Source organism: Poecile atricapillus, chromosome 1 (genome assembly GCF_030490865.1).
Source record: "Poecile atricapillus isolate bPoeAtr1 chromosome 1, bPoeAtr1.hap1, whole genome shotgun sequence".
Classification (NCBI taxonomy): Eukaryota; Metazoa; Chordata; class Aves; order Passeriformes; family Paridae; genus Poecile; species Poecile atricapillus.
In genome coordinates, this window is record NC_081249.1 from 32,354,741 (window position 1) to 32,378,067 (window position 23,327).

The 23,327-nt window shown below is 42.0% G+C and overlaps 1 protein-coding gene across 1 annotated transcript in view; it reads left to right on the forward strand.

Annotated features, from left to right (window-relative positions):
• Positions 1 to 23,327, forward strand: part of GABRA5 (gamma-aminobutyric acid type A receptor subunit alpha5) — a 53,714-nt gene that overhangs the window by 6,330 nt on the left and 24,057 nt on the right. The window contains exons 2-5 of the mRNA XM_058848114.1: positions 1,700 to 1,821; positions 3,582 to 3,649; positions 3,756 to 3,976; positions 19,780 to 19,862. Coding sequence (XP_058704097.1) covers positions 1,700 to 1,821; positions 3,582 to 3,649; positions 3,756 to 3,976; positions 19,780 to 19,862 — 494 coding nt within the window. The remainder of the gene's footprint in view (positions 1 to 1,699; positions 1,822 to 3,581; positions 3,650 to 3,755; positions 3,977 to 19,779; positions 19,863 to 23,327) is intronic.

The window sequence follows — 23,327 nt, forward strand, 5'->3', positions numbered from 1 at the left end:
ATCATAAGAAACCTCCTCAACCAGGCATTTTCATGGGCTTCAGTGCTTCAGGGAATCACACCTGTGCTCCCTGGACCCAGCCTTACTCCCATGTCCTGAGATGCTTTGTACTCTTTTTCTTTTCAGCAGAAGCATAAACGGTAAAGGGAACAAGCACAGGACTGGGGGTCCTGTGAGGGGACACATGGCTGAGAGCAGCTTGCTCTGGGCTAGGTCTGGTGTCACTAAAACTTCAGATGCATTGCAGGGGTGTCAGTGAGGTCTCACTAGTGGAAACCTTATGCAGGTAAAACCAGGTTGAGGTCCCTTTGTCTTTCTTTGTATGAATCCTATTCCGTTAGGTAAGGCAAACACATATGTTACAAGCATTCTGCAAGGAAAGCTGTTCAGAGAGATATTCTGAGCTTCTCTATTTATTTACTGATTTATTTCCCTGGGGACCAGTAGTAAATAAACATGGATTCTTTTTATTTATTTATTTATTTATTTAAATCTCTGGATGACTGTCTCCCATCGAGTTCAGGTTGCTGAGTGTAAGCTGTTCCTGCCTGCTGGCAGGGTGCACGAGGCAGGGTACAGTTCCTGGTGGGGTGATGTGCCCTGTCACAGCTGGAGCATTTGCTGGTGATCTCAGCAGAGGCTGAATCATGAATAAGCGCCTAGTGTGAGCTGTCTTAAGAGATGCTTGTTGCTTGCCGCAGGTGAAGCATTCATATGGATAATCTGCCATGTCTATTCTTTAGGTAAGCAAAGGCATTAATAAGCAGGGGATTCTCCTAAGCATCATTAAATGAAAATCAAACAGATTTTATAATGCGAGTTGTTAGTTGTGCTGTGAGCAGCTTCCTAGGTCTGAGCCATGGATAAAATGATGAAATAAAAAAGAGTTCGGAATAAATACAAATCTGGCCCAAAAGATATGGAATGAGGCCCACTACACATTGCTGTTATTTGCATACTACAAGGGAGAACTAATTTATGCAAAAGAGAGAGGAGGAGTGAAGAACTGTGTTTTCTGTACAGCAGTATGTTTTTCAGATACCCCAGTGATACCCCAGTGGGATTTTTGAATGTAGTGGGAGTTTGTTATCCTCAAATAAGGTTACAGTTCATCCTTTGTTCTGGCAATAAATTACAGAAACTTTGAAAATTAGAAGCTGTTTGGCATTTAAAGATTGAACAGCACCTTCAGGCATACTTGAAGGCGGATCCCCAGGCAAACCTGTGCTTCTCATGCAGCTCCCCAGCCAGCTGATGTAGTTCCCAAGGAATGGAGAGCTAACCTGGGGAAAGCCAGTGAAAGTTTTTGCCAGCGCTGTGAGCTGACCAGCCAAGGATGGAGCCACACCAGTGCTGGGGAGGTGACGGGGCCGATGTGGGAAGGGGTAGCGCAGGGCACAGGGATCTACCTGTGCATTACCAGAGATCAAAGACAGAGAGCAAAGGGCTCAGGTGTCCCCCAATCCTGCACCCCAGGGCTTTACCTGCTCAGCATGGTCCTTCTTTGGGTCCTCCTCCAGGGAGAGTTATTTATGAGTTTATAGTAATGAGGAAATTAATGGCTGCAGCTCCCTGTGCTATTCAGGAGCAGCAGGAGAGGACAGAGCCTTGGACACTCCATCACAAAGTTCTCTTGAGACTGAAGCCCCTCAAAACCAGCATGGCTTCTGATGTGTTTCCTTTTGTTTGTATAAAACAGCTTTTCACAAACGCCAACACCATCAGTAAAAGAGGAGGCCAATGATAACATCACGATATTCACCAGGATCTTGGACGGTCTGCTGGACGGCTACGACAACAGACTGCGCCCAGGACTGGGAGGTAGGATAACGCCTTGGCTCGGCCAGCACCCCGCTACGTGGTGCCCTCCCAAGTGGGTACCTGCTCTTGGCCGTGACAAGGGACTTGTGTTTGATTAACTAATCTAAGTCCAGAAAGCAGATTTGTCTCCTAGCAAATGGGGCACAAGAAAAGGATTACTGAAAGTCGTGTTCTTTCAGTCACTCAGGTTATCTGAGGTTGGCTTAGGAGAGCATCTGTGATACGTTTTTTTCTGTAATGGAGTACAGTTTGGGGTTTTTTTTCTGGTACTTCCTAAGCTGAGCAAGACATTATGCTAGTGGGTTGCTGCGAGATTCCCTTACTGGTCAGCCTGTATAAAATTACGTTGGTAAAGCACATCTTTTTTTAAAAACAGATCCCCAGACCATCCATATTTAGACAAGTACAGGAAATCTGTATTGATATGTCTTTTTGATAACCTCTACAGCAGCTATTTTAAAACTGTAGCATGTGAATAGTGGTTGCCATCCTAACCTTGTTGAGCCCTCCTTCAGCTCTCTTTCCCCCAGATTTCTCTCATTTTATACCCATGTGTAAACCATCTGTTATGTTTCTTCCTGGCCCTTTTTTAATCTGGCTACCCCCACCCCTTCCTCTTGTGAGACCAACACATTGCTTTCATCCCTTTCTCTCCTTCTCCTCTCACTTTACAGAGAGACGCTTGAAAATAGGGCTCGATGCTTTTTATCTTATATAACAAACTTCTGAAATTTCTGCCCTTAAATTAAATTAGACCTGGATTTGAAAAGATGCCAGAAGGACTTAGAGACTTCAGGGTAGAAATAATTTGACCTAACTCCGGACATCTCTGATAGATGTCTTAAATCAGGCAGATCACCCAAGCCAGCAGAGGGGAGTAGGTCCTTCCAAGATACACTTCATCTCATCCTGTGGTAGGTATTACGTAAGTGCTGGCAACGTGCACTGACAGCCCAGAAAGCCAATCGCATCCTGGGATGCATCAAAAGAAGGGCGGCCAGCAAGTTGAGGGATGAGATTCTTCCCCTCTGCTTTTGTGAGTACTGGAATCTCAGCATAGGAAGGACATGAACCTGTTGGAGTGTGTCCAGAGGAGGCTACCAAGATGATGAGAAGGCTGGACTACCTCTCCTGTGAAGACATGCTGAGAGAGTTTGGGTTCTTCAGCCTGGAGAAGAGAAAGCTCTGGGGAGACCTTATAGAAACCTTCCATTGCCTAAAGGTTCTTAGAGGAAAGATGAGGAGGGACCCTTTATCAGGGAATGCAGTGATAGGATGAGGGGTTAAACTGGAAGAGGATAGATTTAGATAGGTATTAGGAAGAAATTCTTTACCTTGAGGGTGGTGAGGCACTAGAACAGGTTTCCCAGAGAAGCTAGACCATTCCTAGAAGTGGTCAAGGCCAGGTTGGATGGTGCTCTGAGCAACCTGATTTAGTCAAGGGTGTCCCTGCCCATGGCAGGGGTTTGAAACTAGATGATCTTTACAATCCCTTAATTCTGTGTTTCTATGATCAGAACTTGTCAGTCAGAGGAAATTCACCCTCGAAGGGCTGGTTTCCTTCTGACTGTAAGAGCAAAGCCTGGATTCCCAAAGGTCAACAGCTGCATTTGGTCCAGGATGAAATGCCTCCTCAAGCATGCTCTTAATTTCAATCTTTTAGGGATTTTTGAGTGATTCAGGAATTAAAAGTAAAGAGCATTGCCAGTAGGTATTTGCATTTTAAGCAATTACTAAAGCAGAGTCTATGTTTATTACAGAGAGAATAACTCAGGTGAAAACAGACATCTATGTTACCAGTTTTGGTCCCGTGTCAGACACAGAAATGGTAAGTTAGCATGTGGCTACCAACTCAGTTGTATTTGCTAAAGTCATTTTTGCTACCATCATTTCTGTTCAGATCCTGCAATACCTCGAGTGTTTCTTTGTGCCAGGAATACACCATTGACGTTTTTTTCCGACAAAGCTGGAAGGATGAAAGGCTGCGATTCAAAGGACCTATGCAACGCCTCCCTCTTAACAACTTGCTCGCCAGCAAGATTTGGACCCCAGACACTTTTTTCCACAATGGCAAGAAGTCTATTGCTCACAACATGACAACCCCAAACAAACTCCTGCGTCTGGAGGACGATGGCACTCTGCTGTATACCATGAGGTAATAGCCAGGGTTGACTTTTTCTGATTCTGATTCCCAGATAACTACAATTACTTGTGGAGAGAATCACTTTCTCCACTCCTAGTAGAGCCAGACAACCAATCTTTCACACGTATTTGTGTGAATATCAAGAAAAATGGAAAATGTAATTATAGCCTTCAAGTACAAATTAATTTGTAGCTTCTGAATAGTGCTAGTACTTAACTATTTCTTTTGATTAAATGGAAAGCATATTCTCAACAGATTTGATGATTCAGTTCAGCTTTTTTATGATTATCTATTCCGTCTTACTGTTTGTGTTTGCAACTGTAGTGCAGACTGCAGGAGAACAGTATCCAAGATCAGAAACTGAGACCTTATTCTGGGGCAGTACATCTTGAACCCTTGGAGCTTTTGTTACATTTTTTTTTTTATTATTAATTTGACTAATAAGGCTACAAGACAAATGATCATAGGGATGAATGACATAAGCTAGCAGCACTGTGAAGCTGCTTTAGCAAGTACAGTCCTACAAACAGGGCTGGTACATTATATTACAGAGAAGCAAATGGGTGTCTCAGATCTTCAGAGTTGTGCTCCTCCTCTGATTTGAGTACACTGGCAAGAATTATCATTGTGTAATGTAGATAGAAGATATAATGTCAAGGATTTTAGGTGTCTGAAATTATTTTCAGGACAAATCCCATATCAGTGTATGGCAATTTGCTCATTAAAGGTAATTAGCCTGTAGTAATTAAGACTGCTGTGTACCTTCAACAGGGTTTTCTCCAAGACCATAGTCATATGGACAACTTGAAAAAGGGGATAAAAGGAAAAACCTACCAAGCAACAAAGGGTTATGCTGAACTTTCCATAAACATGCCCAGAGTGGTGCCCAAGACACAGGAAAGTGCTCAGGAGCCTGAAGTTGGCCACTGAGATGACTCAGTTTTCAGCAGGCACCCCCCAGCCATGTATGGGAAGCCGAATTCTGGTGCTGTGTCGTGCTGTGGGGCCACAGTCCTGCATGCTGGGAGGGTGAGTCCCAAGCTCACTCACAGGCCTAGTGGTTAAGACTTACTGAGGCTGAAGATGGTTATCCTTCTGTACACAGGGACCTGGAGTTTCCCAGGTTTTGTTTCAGGTGTTTTAGACATACTTGATTTTTTTGAGCCTAGTCTCAAATCCCTTCTCCTGGAAGGAAAAAGAGATACAGGGTATTCTTACATATTTCCTTACAGCTTTAGACTATCCCAATTATAACTGCATTGGCACTAAAATGATTTAGACATGATGGAAATCATGTTTAAAAGAAGGAAAAACCATCCTAATTTTCTCTTCTACTATGTGTGTTGCTGCTATTGCTAGCCCCAAATTAGTGATCACTGCAGTAACAAACCAAAAAACGTGAGGATGCATGGACACACTTAAAAGTCCAAATAACTATCAGAGAAACTTCGTCAAAAAAGTTAGCAATGCCAGCCTTAAAACCAGTCTCACTGCTGTATGGACTACGTAAGTGCCACTCCAGAGACTGCAGCAGTGGCAATTCCCAATTATCTGTGAAAATTACTTGTTTAAGTGAAGTCCAGATCAGAGTCATATTCATCCTGGCACAAAGCATTACATTGTAGGGCAGGTCTCACAATTTCCATGCAAGCACTGTTTTTTGCTGTGTTAAACAAATGTAGTGAACCCTGATTCATTAGGTGAGGAGGTAAGCCACCACAGCTAGCAGAGTGAGACCTGGGGGAACTAGATCTAGGTGAGCTCATCACTGAATGAATCTGAGTTACTCTGTGAAGGAGTCTCTCTGGTGAAAATGGCACACTATTGCCAGGTGCCACAGGTACCATTCTGAAGCTCAGCATATGCAGCTGGGGAAAAATATGGATGTGACAAAGACTTTCTCATCATCCCACTCAGCTCCTTTTTTTCCTGATTTTTTTTGGGATTGATTTTGTAGACTACAGAAAGAACAGAATGCTTTTTTAACCTAAAAAAGCATGCAATGTAACTTTTTTTTGTTAGAATATTGTCTGTGGAAATAAAATTTCTACTAAGCATGGTATATGATAAGAAATAGAGTGCTGTCTGATCAGAAATCAGATTGCTTTCCACTATTACAAGTAATAACTTTGAAGTGTCTGTTCCCTTCTGCTTAGATATGAGTCAGGAGCCTGGTTTTGTAACATGCATGTAGCTGTGCTCCTTTAGAAGCAGAGCCATTCTGTGCCGCAGGGTGGCTTGAGGATCCCATCCCAACCTGTTCAGAGGTGACTGTGCCAAGCAGCCAGCCCCTTCAACTTCCCTGAGTGTCCTAACAAAGGTGGCAGCTAACAGAGTTACCTAGGATGGCTTTCCTTGGGAAGAAAGGCAGCACTGGGCTTTTTTGCGGGGAGCTGCTTGTCTCAGTGGTAGGGCGTCGTGAAGTACTGAGTTTCAGCTGAGGCTCGAGCCCCAGTTCCTGTAGCTCCCATCAGGCTTACTCAGTTCTCAGGATCTGGGGATGTGTAGACAACCCTCTGTTAGCTCTGCATTCTCCTCGTTTCCAAGGAGGAATTGCGAGCTTCCCAGACTGTACGTAGGAGTATTCTGTGTGGGGAGGATTGGACCCTCTGTCATTGACAGAGATGCCTGAATTGCTTTTGCAACCTTGCATCTGGCTGCCTGAATGAAAGGGAGGAAAGCAGCCCAGCCAATGCTGACCTTCCATCCTATTTCACTTCCAAATCTATCAAGTATGATCAGCTGAGCAAACTCCCAGCTTTAGCACTTGTTAGGACATACATTTCCGTGACACACGTGTTTACTTATAAAGAAAAAGGTACGCCTCGCATATTGCATTTGATGATACGTTGTCTGGGTCAGAAGTTGAGGGATGTGTGTTGCTAGGGAAATCTGATAAATGGCTTCTGTATATGTGTGGCATTAAAACCCTTCTGTGCGAATATAGGAACACAACGTGGACAGATTTCACAGACAGCAGTGTTCTCTGTGGGGATCGACTTCATAATTCTGGTTGTCTTTCACTGGGGAGGACCTATTAGTTTTATTTCACTAATGTGATTTACAAATAAAGCGCTCCAGAATGGAACACTGCAGATTCTGTTTCTGCCCCTAGAGGGGAGTATTGTCCCTAGCTCCACTTCTAAATGTTTTACTGTCTTTTTTTAGTAAGAACACTGGTATAAAAAGCACTAGAAAACATACTTCATATTTCACTGTCATATATAGAAAGTAGCTTTGTGAATGGAGGTAAAAATTAGATTCTTTCATTTTAAAAAATTAAAATATATTTAGTTTATCTTAATCTGAGAAGTAAATATTGTAAATGTATAGAATTTGTTTGTTCTGGAAAATTGGAATAGTGATTTAAGCAACATTTTCAGGCTAAGAAGAGAATATGTTTCAGTGAGCTGCATTTTTTTTTTTTTCTTTTGCTCAGTTGGAATTGGCTGTAAAGACAGAAGCTTTGATAAACTTTGCTGTAGAATGCCAGAAAAAAATGCTGTGAAGAAGTCAAAAATTGTATGAAGTAGAGCATGCTCACTAGAATTAACTTTTGGACCATAAATTAACTTTTTGCCAGCAGCTTTTGTGCATTTTTTAATGCATAAATTGTTTTCTATCAGTGTGTAGGGAGTGAAAAGTCTTTCTTGTGCCATCACAAGGGCACTCCTTAAAGCCCCATGCTCACTGTCAATTTGAAAGGACCCAATCCCTTTTTTACCCCTGGGAGTTCCACACATCTGATATAATCTGGGATTTTAAATAGGACATAGTCATATATCTAAAGAGTACACAAACAGATTTTTCCCATATTAATATGGCGACTGAAGGTTGCCAGAGAACCTGGGGGAGTTTACAGTAAAATCTGTCCCAATAATTTGCATATGAATAATTTACCAGCTGGAGAATGCAGGCATTTTTCAGAATGGTGTTAAAAAAACTCCAGAATTTTTTAGTACAGCCCTGAAATACTGCTCCAGAAAGATATTTACTCTTCAGCAATGTGTGTCCACTTGATGGCAGCATAACCACGCTGCTTGCTCTGCTGAGCTGCTCACGCACAGGCTTACCTAGGCTGAAAATATTGATTCTTATATTAGCATTAAAACTGTATGTGCAAGTGAACACATGTTAGCACAAATTCTGCTCTTCCGTGAAGGACTTGGATTAGCAACCTAACCATTTAGTGCTCTAGAGCTGTTTATTGAACATAAAACCAGTTGACCAGAAGATACAGTGCTGCTTTCGAGAATTTTAATGGGAAAGACAGTTTGTTTGTTTATATGATTTTTTTTTTGTTTTTTAAGGGAAAATAATTCTGTGAGAAATGTGTGGGTTCTCAAGCTCTGACTTTTCCACATGTAGGTTTGGTAGTGTGCCCCTGAGTGACAAGTGACCAGCAAATCTATGATTTAAAATGTATCCTCAGTTTTCCATCAGCCAGATGTCTAGAAGGGAACATTTCTGTTCAATGTGAATGTGTTTTTTGTTATCTCTTGTTTATATCTACAGAAAGGGATCTGTCAATGCATTTTAGGTATTGTATAAATATTACAAAACTAATTAGAAACGTTGAAGACATACAAATATGCATTTCTTTTCCCTGTGTTAGACTTGCTGCATTTTATTTTGTATTCAAGCTTCAAACTGCCTGAAGCTGGAAGGAAAAAAAGGAAAGTAATTTCTTTACATTGAGCTGAATCTTGCAGAGTGATGAAAATCTGCTGTGGTGGCTAGGACTCTCAGCTGCTTTTCGTCGGTTCAGATTTTGACAGAGCTGGAGAAAATAGGGATATGCGAAGCAAAGGGCCCTTTGCTGAGGATAATGTCAGAATTCTTGTTTAAACACCAAGTCTCTTGGTTCCCATTGCTCAGTTTTGGATGCACATTGCCCCATTTCTCAAAAGTTGTTCTTCAAGGAACCAAGATTGTTGTTTTGAAAAATCCAGGGCTGGAGTTACTCAGAGGGAGAGAAAGGCATCAGAGGAGACTGTGGTGTAATACGTTCAAAAAGGGCAATTATGACCTGTCCAAATATAGTCCCTATGTAGATTGTGTGACAATGGCCTATTCTGTTGGGCATTGAAAAGTGGGCAGAGCCCTGCAGAGTTCTCCATCACAGAAATGGGAACTCGCACAGCAAGGGCAGAATTGATTAAAAGACAAAACCCAAACCAGAACCGGCATGTCCTTGGATGGAGGGGGATGCTTGCTTGGACTTTGAGGAGCTACAAAAGATACAACTTTAGTTCCAGGTCTGTGCTGAACTTAGAGGCAGACCCAACTTCCCTTTGGGGTTAGCTGGTACAATTTCTGCCAGATTCCTTTGTGTTCCACCTGCTTTATAGGCATGAACCAGCAGGGTTGGCATGCATGGATGGGACGACTGAACAGAACCCAGAGGGAAGCAGCACCCTGACAGGTGCCCCCCAAGCACCCAGAGAAAGCACAGATGACTTTGGTGACTCTCTTCTGTCAATTCAGAAGCCCAATCTGCATCTGAATCTGGGGGCTTTGAAAGTACCTGGTAGATGCTGAAGAATCGTTATGGCTCTGCTGCCTTTTTTTTTTATTAGGGGAGGATAACGTTACAGTGGACTCCCTGGTCATTTCACTTAGACTGAAGTTAATATCTTCATCTGCCCAGTCAGATATACCACTCTCTGAAGTACATTATATTTGTGCTGGATCATCCGACTGCCAGTGGGTAATCTAAGATACACTGTGGTGTAATGCACTGGGCAGGGTGGGTGGGATTCACCTAATTCTGTTCATCTGTAATGTTGGTGACTGCAGCTGAGCCTCTTGGCTCAGATTTGCTCCCAATGCAGGAGAAAGAATTTCTTGCAGAGTTAGAAGTCTGCATTATTTCAGATGTCTACTTCAGTAGTGAAGTTAAAAGAGGCTTAATTCTCTCCACTCTCACTTTAGGGATTCTTGTTGATTTTTTTTCACACTGGCAGATAAAGGAATACAGCTTAATTGATACCTTTGTTTAGACACATGAGTCCCATCTTAGTTATTTCCTTTGGTGTTTCTCCATACTTGTGCAGCCTGGAAAAGGGTAGTGTGCCAGCAGCCTAAAGGTATGGGATGTTCTGGCCAGCAGCTGGTCCTGTAGCTGTTTTGTGGAGGACTCACACAGTTTCCTCTCTGTGCAACATGAAGCCCGAGGTTGTGCAAGCGTAGTGCATCTGAACACACATAAATTGGAGTCAGTCCTCCACTTTTGTCTCGATGGGTGTAGGAGGGAATATACTGCATCATATGAGGAACTCAAGGAACAAATGTCACTAGGAGGTTCGGCACTTCGTTCTCTGAGGTTGAACTGTAACAAACAGGTAATTATGCTGCAGCAGATGCTAGCACTGGTGGTGGTATAAATAGCAAACAGATGGTAAATTGAGGCCTGTTTAATGGCTATTTATGGTGTTAAACAGCTGAGGAATCATAGGACTCTTTCCCTGGAGCAGCGAAAACCTGGAGTCTGACCCTTTACCTGGCCCTTCATGGCTGTGTTGATCAGAAACATGTAGCATTTCAGAAGTAAGGCCAAAAAACCCCAATAATAACATCCTGCTTGGATGGCTAAACAGCCTTCTTCATGGACCAGTAAGGTGCATACACATAGGCATGTACATGTTTCCCTGTGAAAGACCCTCTCACCTCAGTCACTACTTCCCCCTTTTGCAGAGGTGTGGGGAGCATAAATGTTACACAAAAGGCAGGAGATTATGAGGAGTGACCTTGGAGGTGGACCTTAGATGGATAAGAGGAAGCTGGGGTTAAACACAGGTGGTTGAAAGTAATGATTTTGAGCTCTAGGTCTGAACTGTGGAAAATAACCAAAGATTTTAGTTCAGTATTTTGGGTTGCTGGGTCATAATCCTTCCTACCTACCTTGCCATGTTTGTGCATCCTAGTGTTGATGTGAGAGAGTCCAAATGGGGTGGTATTGCCCATCTTGTGTCTGCTTCTCCTCATCCTTCACCCTACCCTTACTTTATAAATCTAGATAATTTTTCTCAGTAGAAAATATTTCATGTAGTTTATGCCTGTCCATAGAAATATAAAAGGGTGTGTGAACTGGGAGGAAGCAAAAGGATGTCTGTGCAGTGAGGTAGCCTTCATCCATAGAGGAGCACACGCCATACTGACAGGCAGAAATGGAAAACCAAAAGCCCTTTTGGACAGTCAGAAAACCTGTGCTCATCAAGTTACCTAGCAGGTGATATGAGAATTGGAGGATGACTGCACTGTGTCCATCACTGTCCTTAGCTGTCATCATTTAGTGTGCTTCCTATGTTCCTTTCTCTTGTACTCGGGTTTTCTTCCACTGAAAGCAAAGGTTGGATGTGCAGTTGACTGGCACCAAGTACTGTTGTTGCTGGCTGGTTCTGCCAGTAACTGGGACTGGCCTCTCTTGAGAACCAAAAAGAAGCTGATGCTTCCGTGTTACTCAGCATTACAGGAACAGCTGTACTTACTGCAGTTAGCTCCTCGTTGAATTTGCTGTCAAAAAGCCATGCAGATAAGGAGATTATAGTCAAACTGTGTAGCATGGGCAGACTTAGGGAATGTGTGGCCTGGCAAAATGAAGTGTGGGCTGGTTGAGATGTTGTTTCCCATTTCACCTGCATCAACAACTTCATCAGCTTCTCAGCATTGCTAGAGCTAGTTAGATTTTTGGGTTTTAATTCAAGAATTCACTAAATAAAGAAGTTCCTGCAGAGAAGTTTGGAAGCCTTCTTCATGGGGTGCCAAAAGAGAATTCATCATGGATAAGGGATCATAAAGAAGAGAAAGCTTGGAGAGGTTTTTAAGTGAAATTATCCAGTAAATGGGTGTGATGCTGTGCAGAGCATAACCATTTTGATCTAAAGTTTCTTTAGGAAAGTAAGGTTTTTCGGAAGAGAACCTGAAAAAGGAATTGTCTGTCAAAAAGTTTGGGGTTTTTACTGCACCAGTTAGTCTGATAAAAAAACAGAGCTGAACTTAATAAGATAACTTGCATGGCAAGATTTGATAAAGCGGGTCACTGCTTCATCCACTGGTTTTATGCACTTTAAAGAAGTACTGGAGAATGAAAGGTATTACCTCTACTATAAACATCTGCTTTGCGATTCTTTCTGTAACCTCCCAAATCCACATCATATAACTTGTGTGTCCTATTGGTTATTTCATTACCTTTTTCTGTTTTTCCTGTGTCTGGAGGCTGAACATCTCCCCTCCCCTGTCTAAGAGTAAGCTCTGGGTATGTCAATTTACTCCACATGCAGGGAGGAGATTCTTATAGTTTATCTTATAGGTCATTCTTACAGCTTTTGAGATCAATTCTGCAACCTCAGATCATGTCACAATAACTTGGTCTTCAGCACAGTTCATCTAGGCAATTAAAGTCTTGTTTCACACTTCAGCAGAAGCTATGCTGAGGATTTTGTTTGCTTAAAATGAGAGTTTTGCTGTTAAGTTCATCATGCACCTGAGTTATGTATTCACAGCTGCCAAAAGCATCAATGACTGGAGCTCTTAGTCTTCCATAGTCCCTTCCCTGTAGCATTTTAAAGGACATTTCATTGTCACAAAATGATAGCACGTCTCAGCATCACAGGAAAGTTGGGACATGGTAGTATTCTCGGCAGAGTGGTTATGAAGGTGAAATAGGCTAAGACAGAAATTTCTGCAGACCACCTCACTCTAGTCTTAGCTTTACTTACTGTTCTCTGTTGGTGTATTCCAAAGAAGTCAGTGTTTATAAATAGGAAGCAGTGGTGAACTGCCTCCACATCCCACATGGGCATGCAGATCAAGGCCCTGAATCTGTATTTTGGCCTTTTTTCCAACAAAGTAATGGAAATTCATGAGCAAAGCAGTGTTTGAGTTACTAAGAATAATTACTTCTCTTCCCCTGAGCCAGGCTGAAGACAGTTACCCAGCCAGGGGCAGGTGTCAGGGTGACTCTTACAGCCATTGTGTTTCCATGGGTGAACATCTCTCCACATTCTAGCACTTCTTTGTTGTGTTCTCTAACCCACTACCACTAGCAGGGTTTGTTAGGACTGTATGGCAAGTGCTTCAGAATTAAAAAAGGTCTTCATGTATATTTATATGTGTATCTGTGTGTTTATAGTGTGTGTATATATGTGCTTGTATATGCATATATATGTGTGTGTGTATATATATATAAATATATATATATGCTTATATTGGCACATTACATTTACTTCAAGAACACAGGGAGACATCATTTCCCTGGACTATACACTTACTGTGCTGGGGCCTGAAACGGTCTTGCTTTAAAACCTTTTGAAAGAAATAGCAGTTTGGTGTTTGAAGTGTTCCCAAGACATCCTCACAGTGGGAGAACACCTGAATGGTTGTGCCACCAGTCAAGGTCAAATGACTGATTTCACAAACCTAACCATGTGTTCACAGTTTGAAAAAACAACCCAAACCATGAACTCTATTATTCTCCTGGCCCCATGTGTGTCAGAGGGCATACTGGAGATACCACAAGGGCTCAAATCATTCTGCTGAGGTCCGACTGGAGCAGGTACCCCGGGAAGCTTCTCCTGGAGTTGGCTCCTGAAAAGTGTCTGGCCCAACCCTGAAGTCTCCTTTCTCAGGGAGCCCACAGGCTCACTGGAGTGGGATGTAGCCTGGCTAAAGGCTGGATCCACCTAACTCCTTTTTGACGTGCTGGGGAGAGAGATTGTGGTAGGTTTAAGGTGAGTTTAAAGCTAATATTTTGCCTTTTATTAAGGAAGAAGGCTGGTCTCATGCTGGGAAAGGCACTTGGGCACACCTGAGCACCATAGCTGATACTGCTTGCCAGCACAGGTGGGGTCAAAGCACAGCATTTAAATGCTCCCTTTAAACAGGGTACACAGAAATAAACAGCTAAGAAGATGGAGCTGGTTTGAGGATTTAGTACCAACAAAAGTTTTCCTGTGTCCCCTTCATCTGTAACTCCTATTATTCAAAATTTATCTTAAATTAAGTTCTCCCAAAAGCCGCTGGTAACTCTGCCTTTCTGCTCCCCTTTCATTCTAGAGCTCTCTGTTTTAATTTGTTTTCGTGTTAGAGTTACTGGCTGATAAGGAAAAGCGAGTTTTGCAGCTGTCTGTGGCTCCCTGGGCAGGTGACTGCCCTCACCTCCTGCCTGGCAGCTGCAGATAATGTTGGGAAATGTTTCCTGCACTTACAGGGTAGGAGAAGGATGCTCAGTTCCAACTCTCTTTACCCACAAGTAGGAACAGATGCTCCTTGCATTGAGGAGATCATGGGAACAGCTGGGGAGTCCCTGCAGTGACCTAAAACAGGTTCTTTCAGGACAGGGTGCCTCCTGTCCTGGGGACTGCTACTATGGGTTTCTCACCTCACCCTGAAGCTCACGTCTCCAATTGTCTGCCTCCCTAATATCTGAATTTATTTCCTTACCGCATCCTTGATTTTAACACCTTCTTTTTTTCCTTCTTGCTAAAATGGAGCAATCTCTTGAAAGCATTGTCATGCTTAATTCCCTGGTGGAAATGGTTGAAGGTGACTTTTCTGAACAAGTCTTGTTACTTGCTGCTTTTCTTAGATTTTTTTTATGTGTCTTGAAACAGAATGTCAGTAATCACTTAATGTAGCAGCTATACATAATGAAGCCTTGCTAAAGCTTTCTTGTACAATTATAGGTGATAGATTAAATAATTTGTATACCTAACATTTCTTTTTCAGATAGTTAAGGTACAGAATAGTATTTTGTTGGTTGATTAACACTTGGATAGCAAATGTTCATATTGTGAGTGTTTTGAGCATTATGAGAACAAAATTTTGTCATTAAGAAATCGGCAACTATAATCAGGGTTTGCTACATTTTTTGGGTGAATAGTGGCCCCACTCAAGTCAGGGAGAATTTTACCATTATCTTCAATAAAATCAGAGTTTCATTCTCCTATTGCAAAGAACCCTTAACAGCAGCTTGTAATCTTGTCATAGACCCTGTCTGAGTGAAACTAATCACACAGGGCTTTTATTAAGACAGAATTATGGTGGAGGAGGGAAGCTTTTAAAAGCTTCTGTTGGAAAGAACTGCCTTTTCTGTGCTGTGACAGAAAAATCCAGGTTTGGTGGCTGTCTTTAGCTCAGATAACTGTGCTGAACTGGGCACAGCAAGATCATTCTGGAGTCACCATGTTAAAAGGATCAGGCAAATGTTTCATGTATGCATGCCCAGGCCTCCTTTTTCTTCCTTAAATAAATGCAAACTGGGAGTAAGTAAGTTGTAATCACAAAATACACTGTATTGAAACGGACCTAAAAGGAGTATCAAGTGCAATTCCTCCTGCATGGGACCATTCCCAACAATCACACCACATGTTCAAATGCTTCTTGATCTCTGTCGTGCTGGTGCTGTGACCACTTCCCTGAGGAGCCTTTTCTAGTGCCCAGCCCTCTGGGTGAAGAGCCTTTTCCTAATAGCCAACCTGAACCTTCCCTGATACTTCAGGTCATTGCCTTGGGTCCTGTGTCACCACAGAGAAGAGATCAATGCCTACCTCTCGTCTTTCCCTCACACAGAAGTTGTAGGCTCCCCTCAACCACTTCTCATACAAGCTTCCCCTCAATGCCCTTCACCATCTTTGTTGTCCTCCTTTAGGCACTCTCTAATAGTTTTATACTGTCCTTATATTGCAGTGCCCAAAACTGCACCCACAGTATTCCAGGTGAGGCTTCCCCAGAGCAGAGCAGAGCAGAGCAGGACAATCCCCTCCCTTGCCCGGCTGGTGATGCTGTGCCTGATGCACCCCAGGGCACAGTTGGCCCTCCTGGCTGCCAGAACACACTGATGACTCATGTTCACCTTGATCAGGACCCCCATGTCCCTTCCCATGGTGCTGCTTTCCAGCATCTCATTCCCCAGTCTGTCCATACATTCTGCCCCATCCCAGGTGCAGAATCCAGCACTTTGCCTTGCTGAACTTCATACTGTTGGTGATTGCCCAGCCTCTGATTTGTTCAAGACTCTCTGCAGGGCCTCCCAGCCTTCATCTGTGAACTTGCTTAGTATCCCTTCCAGTCCTGCATCCGAGTCATTCACAAAGATGTTGAAGAGCACAGGACCTGTGACAGAGCCCTGCAGAGCCCCACTAGTGACAGGCCACCTGTCTCCTGTCATCCTGTTCAGTGCAACCCTTTGTGTCCAGCCCCTGAGCCAGTTGCTCACCCCTCACATGATGTGTTTATCCAGCTGTATGCTGGATATTTTTGTCCAGAAGGATACTGTGAGAGACAGTAGTAAAAGGTTTATGGAAATCCAAAAAGATTACATCAGTTGGCTTCCCTTGATCAACTAGATGGGTTTCCTTGTCATTAAAGAAAATCAGGTTTGACAAGCATGAAGCCATGCTGGCTGTGACCAAGGACTGTGTAATAACCAACTATGTAAACTACAATATACAAAGGGTCCCTAAGCTTTTTCACAATGTTAAAAGCCAAAGTGTGCAAATATCACTGCTGGTGATATTTGAAGGAGTAGACACACATATCAATTTTTTGAGACTCCTGTGGCTATGATCTGAATCTATAGTTTGTACTCTGCGTCTCAGAGCAAATCTGTATGCAACAACCCATGCTTCCAGCCCCCAGAGTGTAGATGTCTGCTGTGCTGCTTTTATTTCTGTATGCAGTAGAACATCCAGTCTCTTTGAACCAGGAGTCAGTTGAGTGACTTTGTTTTTCAGGTCCTCACACAGTTATGAAAACCAGTTCCTGTTGAGCACAGAGCACCTACAGAAATGCAGGGTGGTGACATTTGTGCTGTGAATCAGAACCCACAGTCAAGTTTTCTTTACAAGTTTTCTGTCAAGTTTTTTGTCACACTGGCCATTACAAGACACTTCAACATCCTTGGGTAATGCACACTTTTGTAAGAGATTTCTATGAGAGCGTTCACTGAACACTTAAAAATCACCTAACAGGCTCAACTACATTGTTCTTAATAGTATGTAACAAATAGTTAGAGCTAGTTGATTTGTTCAGGATGGCCAGACTAGGAGTGGTCCTAAGATAGGGGCATGGGGAAAGGAAAGAATAATGCAGATATCACTGATAGAGAGCAAAAAGAACTTCTTTTATCCAAAGAATTCATGCTAATGAAGGAAAGGCTGTCCCCAAGCACATTAACAGCTCCTAAACTTGGTTTTCCCTACCCCCAGGATAGACCAAGAAGACTGCAGGAGGCAGGACCCTTTTAAGGGATATTCTGCCTTTTTCCTCATCACTGGATGAGAAATTCAGAGGGGACAGAGGAGTATCTCTGGCATCACAAGAGTTTTTGTGGCTTCTGGGTCAGGTAGTGGCAGCCGGATGCCCTCCAGCCTTATCTGCTACCCTTTTATTTAAGACAGGCAAAAATAATTTCTGGAGGGACTTAATTAAATTCCACTAGGTCACAGTCTCTGTGCAACTCATCTTCACTTCTCTTCCACATTTATAGTTGATGTATGTCTCCAGCCTTCCTCATTACACACAAGGGTTATTTCCAGAGATACAATTCATAGGACAGCCAGATGAAGCAGAAGGTCTTATGCATAATTCTGCACTGAATATTTCTTCACTTCCTGATTCTACACCTGTGGTCTTTGTAAGATGGATATAGGCATCCCCTCCTTCGATATTTGCAGATGACAAGTGTGTATATTAAAATGTTGTCAAGCTGCAGCTCTGAAATGACATGCCTAAACTGTTGGTAGATAAAGAGACAGGAGATGGACTGCAGGAAAACACGCCGGCTTTCTTACAGGCTCCTGGAGCAAGGTTTCTGAATTTATCAAGAAGGTTAAATTTGCAGTGCTTAACACAGAAAATAAAATGATGCATTGGAGGGATGGCAGCCTTGCTTTCAAGCCCCCATTAGAGTGATTTTTGTGAAAAGGATGTAAGGTCTGGGCAGGATACTACTAGAACCAGCTTATTAAATTCATCCACACACCACTTTTGGTTACTTTGGCTTTGCTGGCTTTGGTGCCCAAGGGCAGTCTCCACCGCAGACAACTACCTATCTGAGTGATCTTAGAATATCATTCACAAAAATAAAGCTCAAGAACAGTTTTGCTGAAGTGCAGGCATCTCAGGCCTCAGTATTTTCTATATTGTATCATCCTGTCTGTTCTTACCAAATGGTAAATTACCCCTGTTCTGAACTGGATTTCTTTCTCTTTGGTTTTCTATGGCATATTATCTTTACATTTTCTGTTACCCTGTGCATTTTGCTTTTTCCCTTCCTGTTTCCCAGATCATTCTCAGAATATGATCTCTAGTCAATGATACTGTTGCATTTTCTGTGTTTATTTTGCCATCTCCAGCCACTGGTGCAGCTCCAGAATTTGTGTGTGTTAGCAGAGTGGAGCTGTTTTCCCCAGTTCATTGTGTAGCTGTAGTGCCCTGGCAAGGCATCCCTGTGTTGTACAGACATGGACTGCCAAGCACTGTGCCATTTGTATACAGATTATTTGGGGAGAAGTTCTTGTGGCACTCTGGGATGCTGATAAGAGGTGGCTGTACATATAGCCAGTATATATGGCTCCACGTTGCTGTAGTGATAGGAAAGCGTACTTTCACATGCTGGTAGTAGGGTGTTGTGGATTTCTTTGGAGATTTTCACTCCCCAAGCAATACTTTGGTTAGGAACCAGGCTGCCCTTCAGTAGAGCCCTGTGTCACCCTAGCACCAGGCAGTCTGTAGAGCCTTGGATGTCTCTGGGCTGTTTCCTCTGAGGTGGAATAACAGCATAAAATGAGAAAGCCATAAAGATATTCATAATGTAAAATGAGATTTTCATTCTCACTATCCTGAGCAAACTGTCTGTATTATGCAAATATCAAAATGGCATAAACAACAGATTTCCCTTGTGCTAGGAGCAAGTTTTGGCTCTCTTGAGATATTTGATATATTTGATGCATTTGTTATCAACATAACTGATATTACACTGCTCAGAAATTTACCTCTGACTATTCTTTGTCTTCAGCTTGATTGTCAGTCATGCAGAACATCCATGGGAAACATCTCTATTTGCCTAAAGGTCTTTACTTTACTAACCCTATGTCCAGTCTAGATGAAATATTTCCACATAGTGGCTGGGGAGTCCTGGATAGAATTGCTTCCCTAGGCAGTATGCAGGGTAAAATTACCCTGTTGTTTTGCCTGACAAGATGCCCAGGTAATTCAGTGTGTTGAACTGAAATGGACTCCAGTACCATGGGATTTCCACAGAAGTTAACTATAGTGCTGTATAAAGTGATGCATATATATCCTTGATTATATATAACTTTATATATAGCTATAATTAGTTATATTATATACTTTTATCTGTAAATATTTAATGGATTTAAATAGTTATATCTACCTATAAAGTCAGTGATTCTTTATGTCTGTAATGGTGCTGTTTGACCCAGGAGTCAAATTCATAGTCCAGTTGTAGAATGTACAGACAGCAGATAAGTGTAAGGTGTATGACAGAAATTCCATCACAGGAGTTTCTTCACGTAATAATAAGAAAGAATGATCTTATTGGGACGGCTTACATAGATAAAATCATTTCACATGTCTCAGGGTTACTAGGTAATGCCTAGGGCATGCACACAGAGTGGTCCACCTGGCTTATCTCATGTGCAGTTTGACAGGGGGTTGCTGTGATTTTAGCAGGAGCAAGGAGCCTTCAAGAAAAGCATGTTTCTGTCAGCATTCATGTAGTGCAGTGAGGGGCCTAAAGGAAAAGTGCAGGGGAAAAAAAAATAATGTGTTTTCTTTTTATTCCCCCACAGATTGACCATCTCTGCTGAATGTCCCATGCAGCTTGAAGATTTCCCCATGGATGCACATGCTTGCCCATTAAAATTTGGAAGCTGTAAGTTCTCTTCTGGAACAAGAACTAGAAAAATACCATTTTCTGGCTTCTCATGTTCAGACATGTCTAGTACAGATCTTTCACCCTCCCTCCCAGCCCTCTCCTTTTTCTTTAGCATCCCCGTTCTTCCCCCCTTGCTGCTACCCTGCTGCTATTTTTCCATGACTATGCTTTATCTGAGCCTTCTGCTTTTCAAGTCATGCCTGCATACTCCGAGATAAATGGTCAGTTGATGGGTGATATGTCTTGTATATCCACATCAAGTGTAAAAGCCACTGTTAGATGGAGTTCTAGATGCAGACAGCTGAATTGATAACTTGGTTTTCCGTTTGGAGTAAAACAGAGCTTTCACTGGACTGATCAGATTGATGTGCAATTATTATGGTATTTACATGAATCAGACTGCAGTGCAATATCTGCATCGCATATATTAAAAGAGATCTAGAATATTAAAAGAGGAAATATCTTTCCATTTGGCTTTAATAAATCCAGTCCTGTATCCTGTTACATGATGTTTAATACACATGTATTTGTATATATGCACACATTATTCTAAACTGTATGCCGAGCGATGATTTTTCCTCAATTCCAAGCCTCTAATCCACCACACTGCTGCCTTGCCAGAAGCTTACTTTAAAAATATCCCCAGGGAATCAGATGGTTATATTTAAAAACAAAGCTCTTAATTAAAGTACAAATGAGGCTACTGCAGTAGACTTTTTTTTTAATTTTGGTAATCAAATCAGAGCTTCCAGGTGCAATCATTGTCTCTGAAGACTTTTGGTAATTACCAGGCAAGGCATTTTGCTAGCCCCTGAAGCCACCTAACTCCAGCATTTTGCAATGTTTTTCAGCCGTATCAATTTAGAGTCACTAATCCTAGCAAGATTAAGCTTTGCCTTTATCGTCTGTATCTGCCCTGATTTAATACTGACTATACATTGTCTTCTAGTGATCATACTAAGAAGTAAAAACACTGTTTACAGTAACTGTACCACATTACCAAACTTAAGATGAACTGATTTCCTTTCCCTCTTCCAATTCAGATAGATTCTGTTTCATCCAAATAGCCACCAGTATTTTATAAGGTCACTGCAGGTTCAAGTGTGTTCATTGACTTCAGCAGCATTAATTTACAGCAAAGCCAATATAAATCTGAAGGCTCAGACACCTTTGCATTCCACTTTAAAAAACATGTATGCAAATCACCCATTTAATTCTGAACTTGAAAATGGGAAAACATCTCACAGGAGATTGTAGTTGTTTATACTCAGGATTAAACAAAAGCCACTGGAATGAATTAATAAGACAAAGAAAAAGAAGTTATCCTTCCTGGTATTACAATATTATTTACTCTATCAATAGATTAAGTTACATCTGTTGATTTCTAGTCTAGACTACAAACCTGGTTTGTTTCATAGTTCTGTGAAATCTTGCAAAATGTGCAATACTAAAACATACATATTTAAACAAAGAGCCTGATGCTGCAGAGATCTGAAGCTCGACCTTAAAGTTAAATGGATGTTTGTTTCCATGTATTAGTAGATTAGGTGCAGTAAATTACAGGTTCTACCTCTCCACATAGTAAGACCAAAAAAAAAAAAAAAAAAGCGTCCCAATCAAATGTGTGAGTACATGAGATAACATTACAAGATAGGCTACAAATGCTTAGGAGTGCCCAGTAATCTGTCTGAATGTAATTATGTGTCCTGCTAGTGCCAAATGCATTACATGTTAATCACCTCTTAGCACAGAGGTAATTTTAATCTGTGTCAAAACCAGCACTAAGGATTTCTATTTCAGGCCTGAGAGGGGTGAATAGAGTTTTAGTTTATGCTCCTTGCCATGCTCAGAATAAAATCCTAGAATACATTTATAAGGTATTGCAAGTCACCTTTAAGTTCTTTCACAGTGTGTAGACATGGAACCATTTGGTCTGTGCTAGCCACACCACTGGCCTCTGCAGTAAGTAAATATATAGGGACAAGCTATAGACAGTCTTTCAGCCTTCAGGGAATATCTGTATTACTGATCTGACAGCTCTCTAGTAATTTATTGGCATGTAATATGAATATGTTTGTACAAGTAGCAGCCAGTAAGTCAGAGTTTATTGAACTAGTCCAAGTGTATTTAGGAGAGGACAATATTTATTCCTTATTTACAGCAGTATGGGTTTGCATTGAGTCACCTCCAGGCTCGCAGCAAGATAAAACCTACAGGGGAATATGATACATAAGCACATACCCTTTTTGCTTTAGTTTTCCTCACTGTCTTTCCCTAAAGGCTTTATTTTTTTAATGGTCTTCTTTCCAAAAAGGTTTTTGAAAAGCCTCAAGGAATAGCATCAAAGTAAATGTTAAACACATTATCAATGGAGCTGGGAGGGTGGAGAAGAAACTGGTGTTAGCCAGTCTGAGGATGGAGAGAGCAGGGCAGCAAAATGAAAGAGCTGGTACACAGCAGATCAGCAGCAGAAAGGATGCTGAGAAGTGATCTTGGTTGCAGCAGAGGCAGGAGCAGGTTATTAATTTTCTGGCTGCAAGAGAGTTCACTATGTTTGCTATAATTCAGCAGGAAAAAGGCAAAAAGTGCCTGGTGTTTTCTTCATTATGAAAGAAAAAGAAAATGAATCTTTTTAACATAAATAGAGGTAAATGTTGAATTCTTATGTCCTATTTGACTGATTTCTTGGTACATTAGAATTGTGGGAGATTTTATGGGCCTAGGAAACATGATGTGTAGCAACAGAATATTTCGTAGAAATAATTAAAAGCCTGGTCAAATACACAAAATGTGGTATAAAGTTACCTACGCATGCCACCAGCCTAGATACCTCCTGGGCACTTAAATGCCCACTGCAGAAGTGGTATTTAACACTCTATGGCATGTTGTGAAAAGGACAGAAGTTCAGGGACAGATGAAAATGAAATGACTAGAGCAGGTTTTAGTTGTCCTTCTCTTAAGTACAGCTCCCTACTGCTCCCAGATGGCAATATCAGGTTCCTCTGCTCCAGGGGTACATGTATGCAGGTACTTCTGCAGAATTGCATCCCTGCTAAGGGTCAGGACACTTGTAAAAATTATCCTGCAGAAGTCTCATTCAGGGGGAGCTGGGGATGATGCATAAGCTCAGGGGTCTCTGCAGCAGGCTCTGCTGCCTTTGAATCCAGGGTGCTTGATGGGGATTGCTGTGGCAGTCTGCTCATTACCTCATGGTAGCATGGGAAGGGTGCTGCTTTCTTCCATGGCCAAATTTAAAATAACTTTCCACTGCAGTTCTAGTGCTGACCTGTAGTCTAAAAAGCTTCACTGGTCAAGCAGGAGGTAATGAAAATTCCTGATGCCAGAAGCAGTTTCACTAGGAGCACCTTAACCCAAGAAACTTGATCTTAACCCCAGGCTATTTCTGGTGTGGGGAGGAAGAATTAGATAAAATAGCATGGACATTAAAGCTTTCTAACTTTA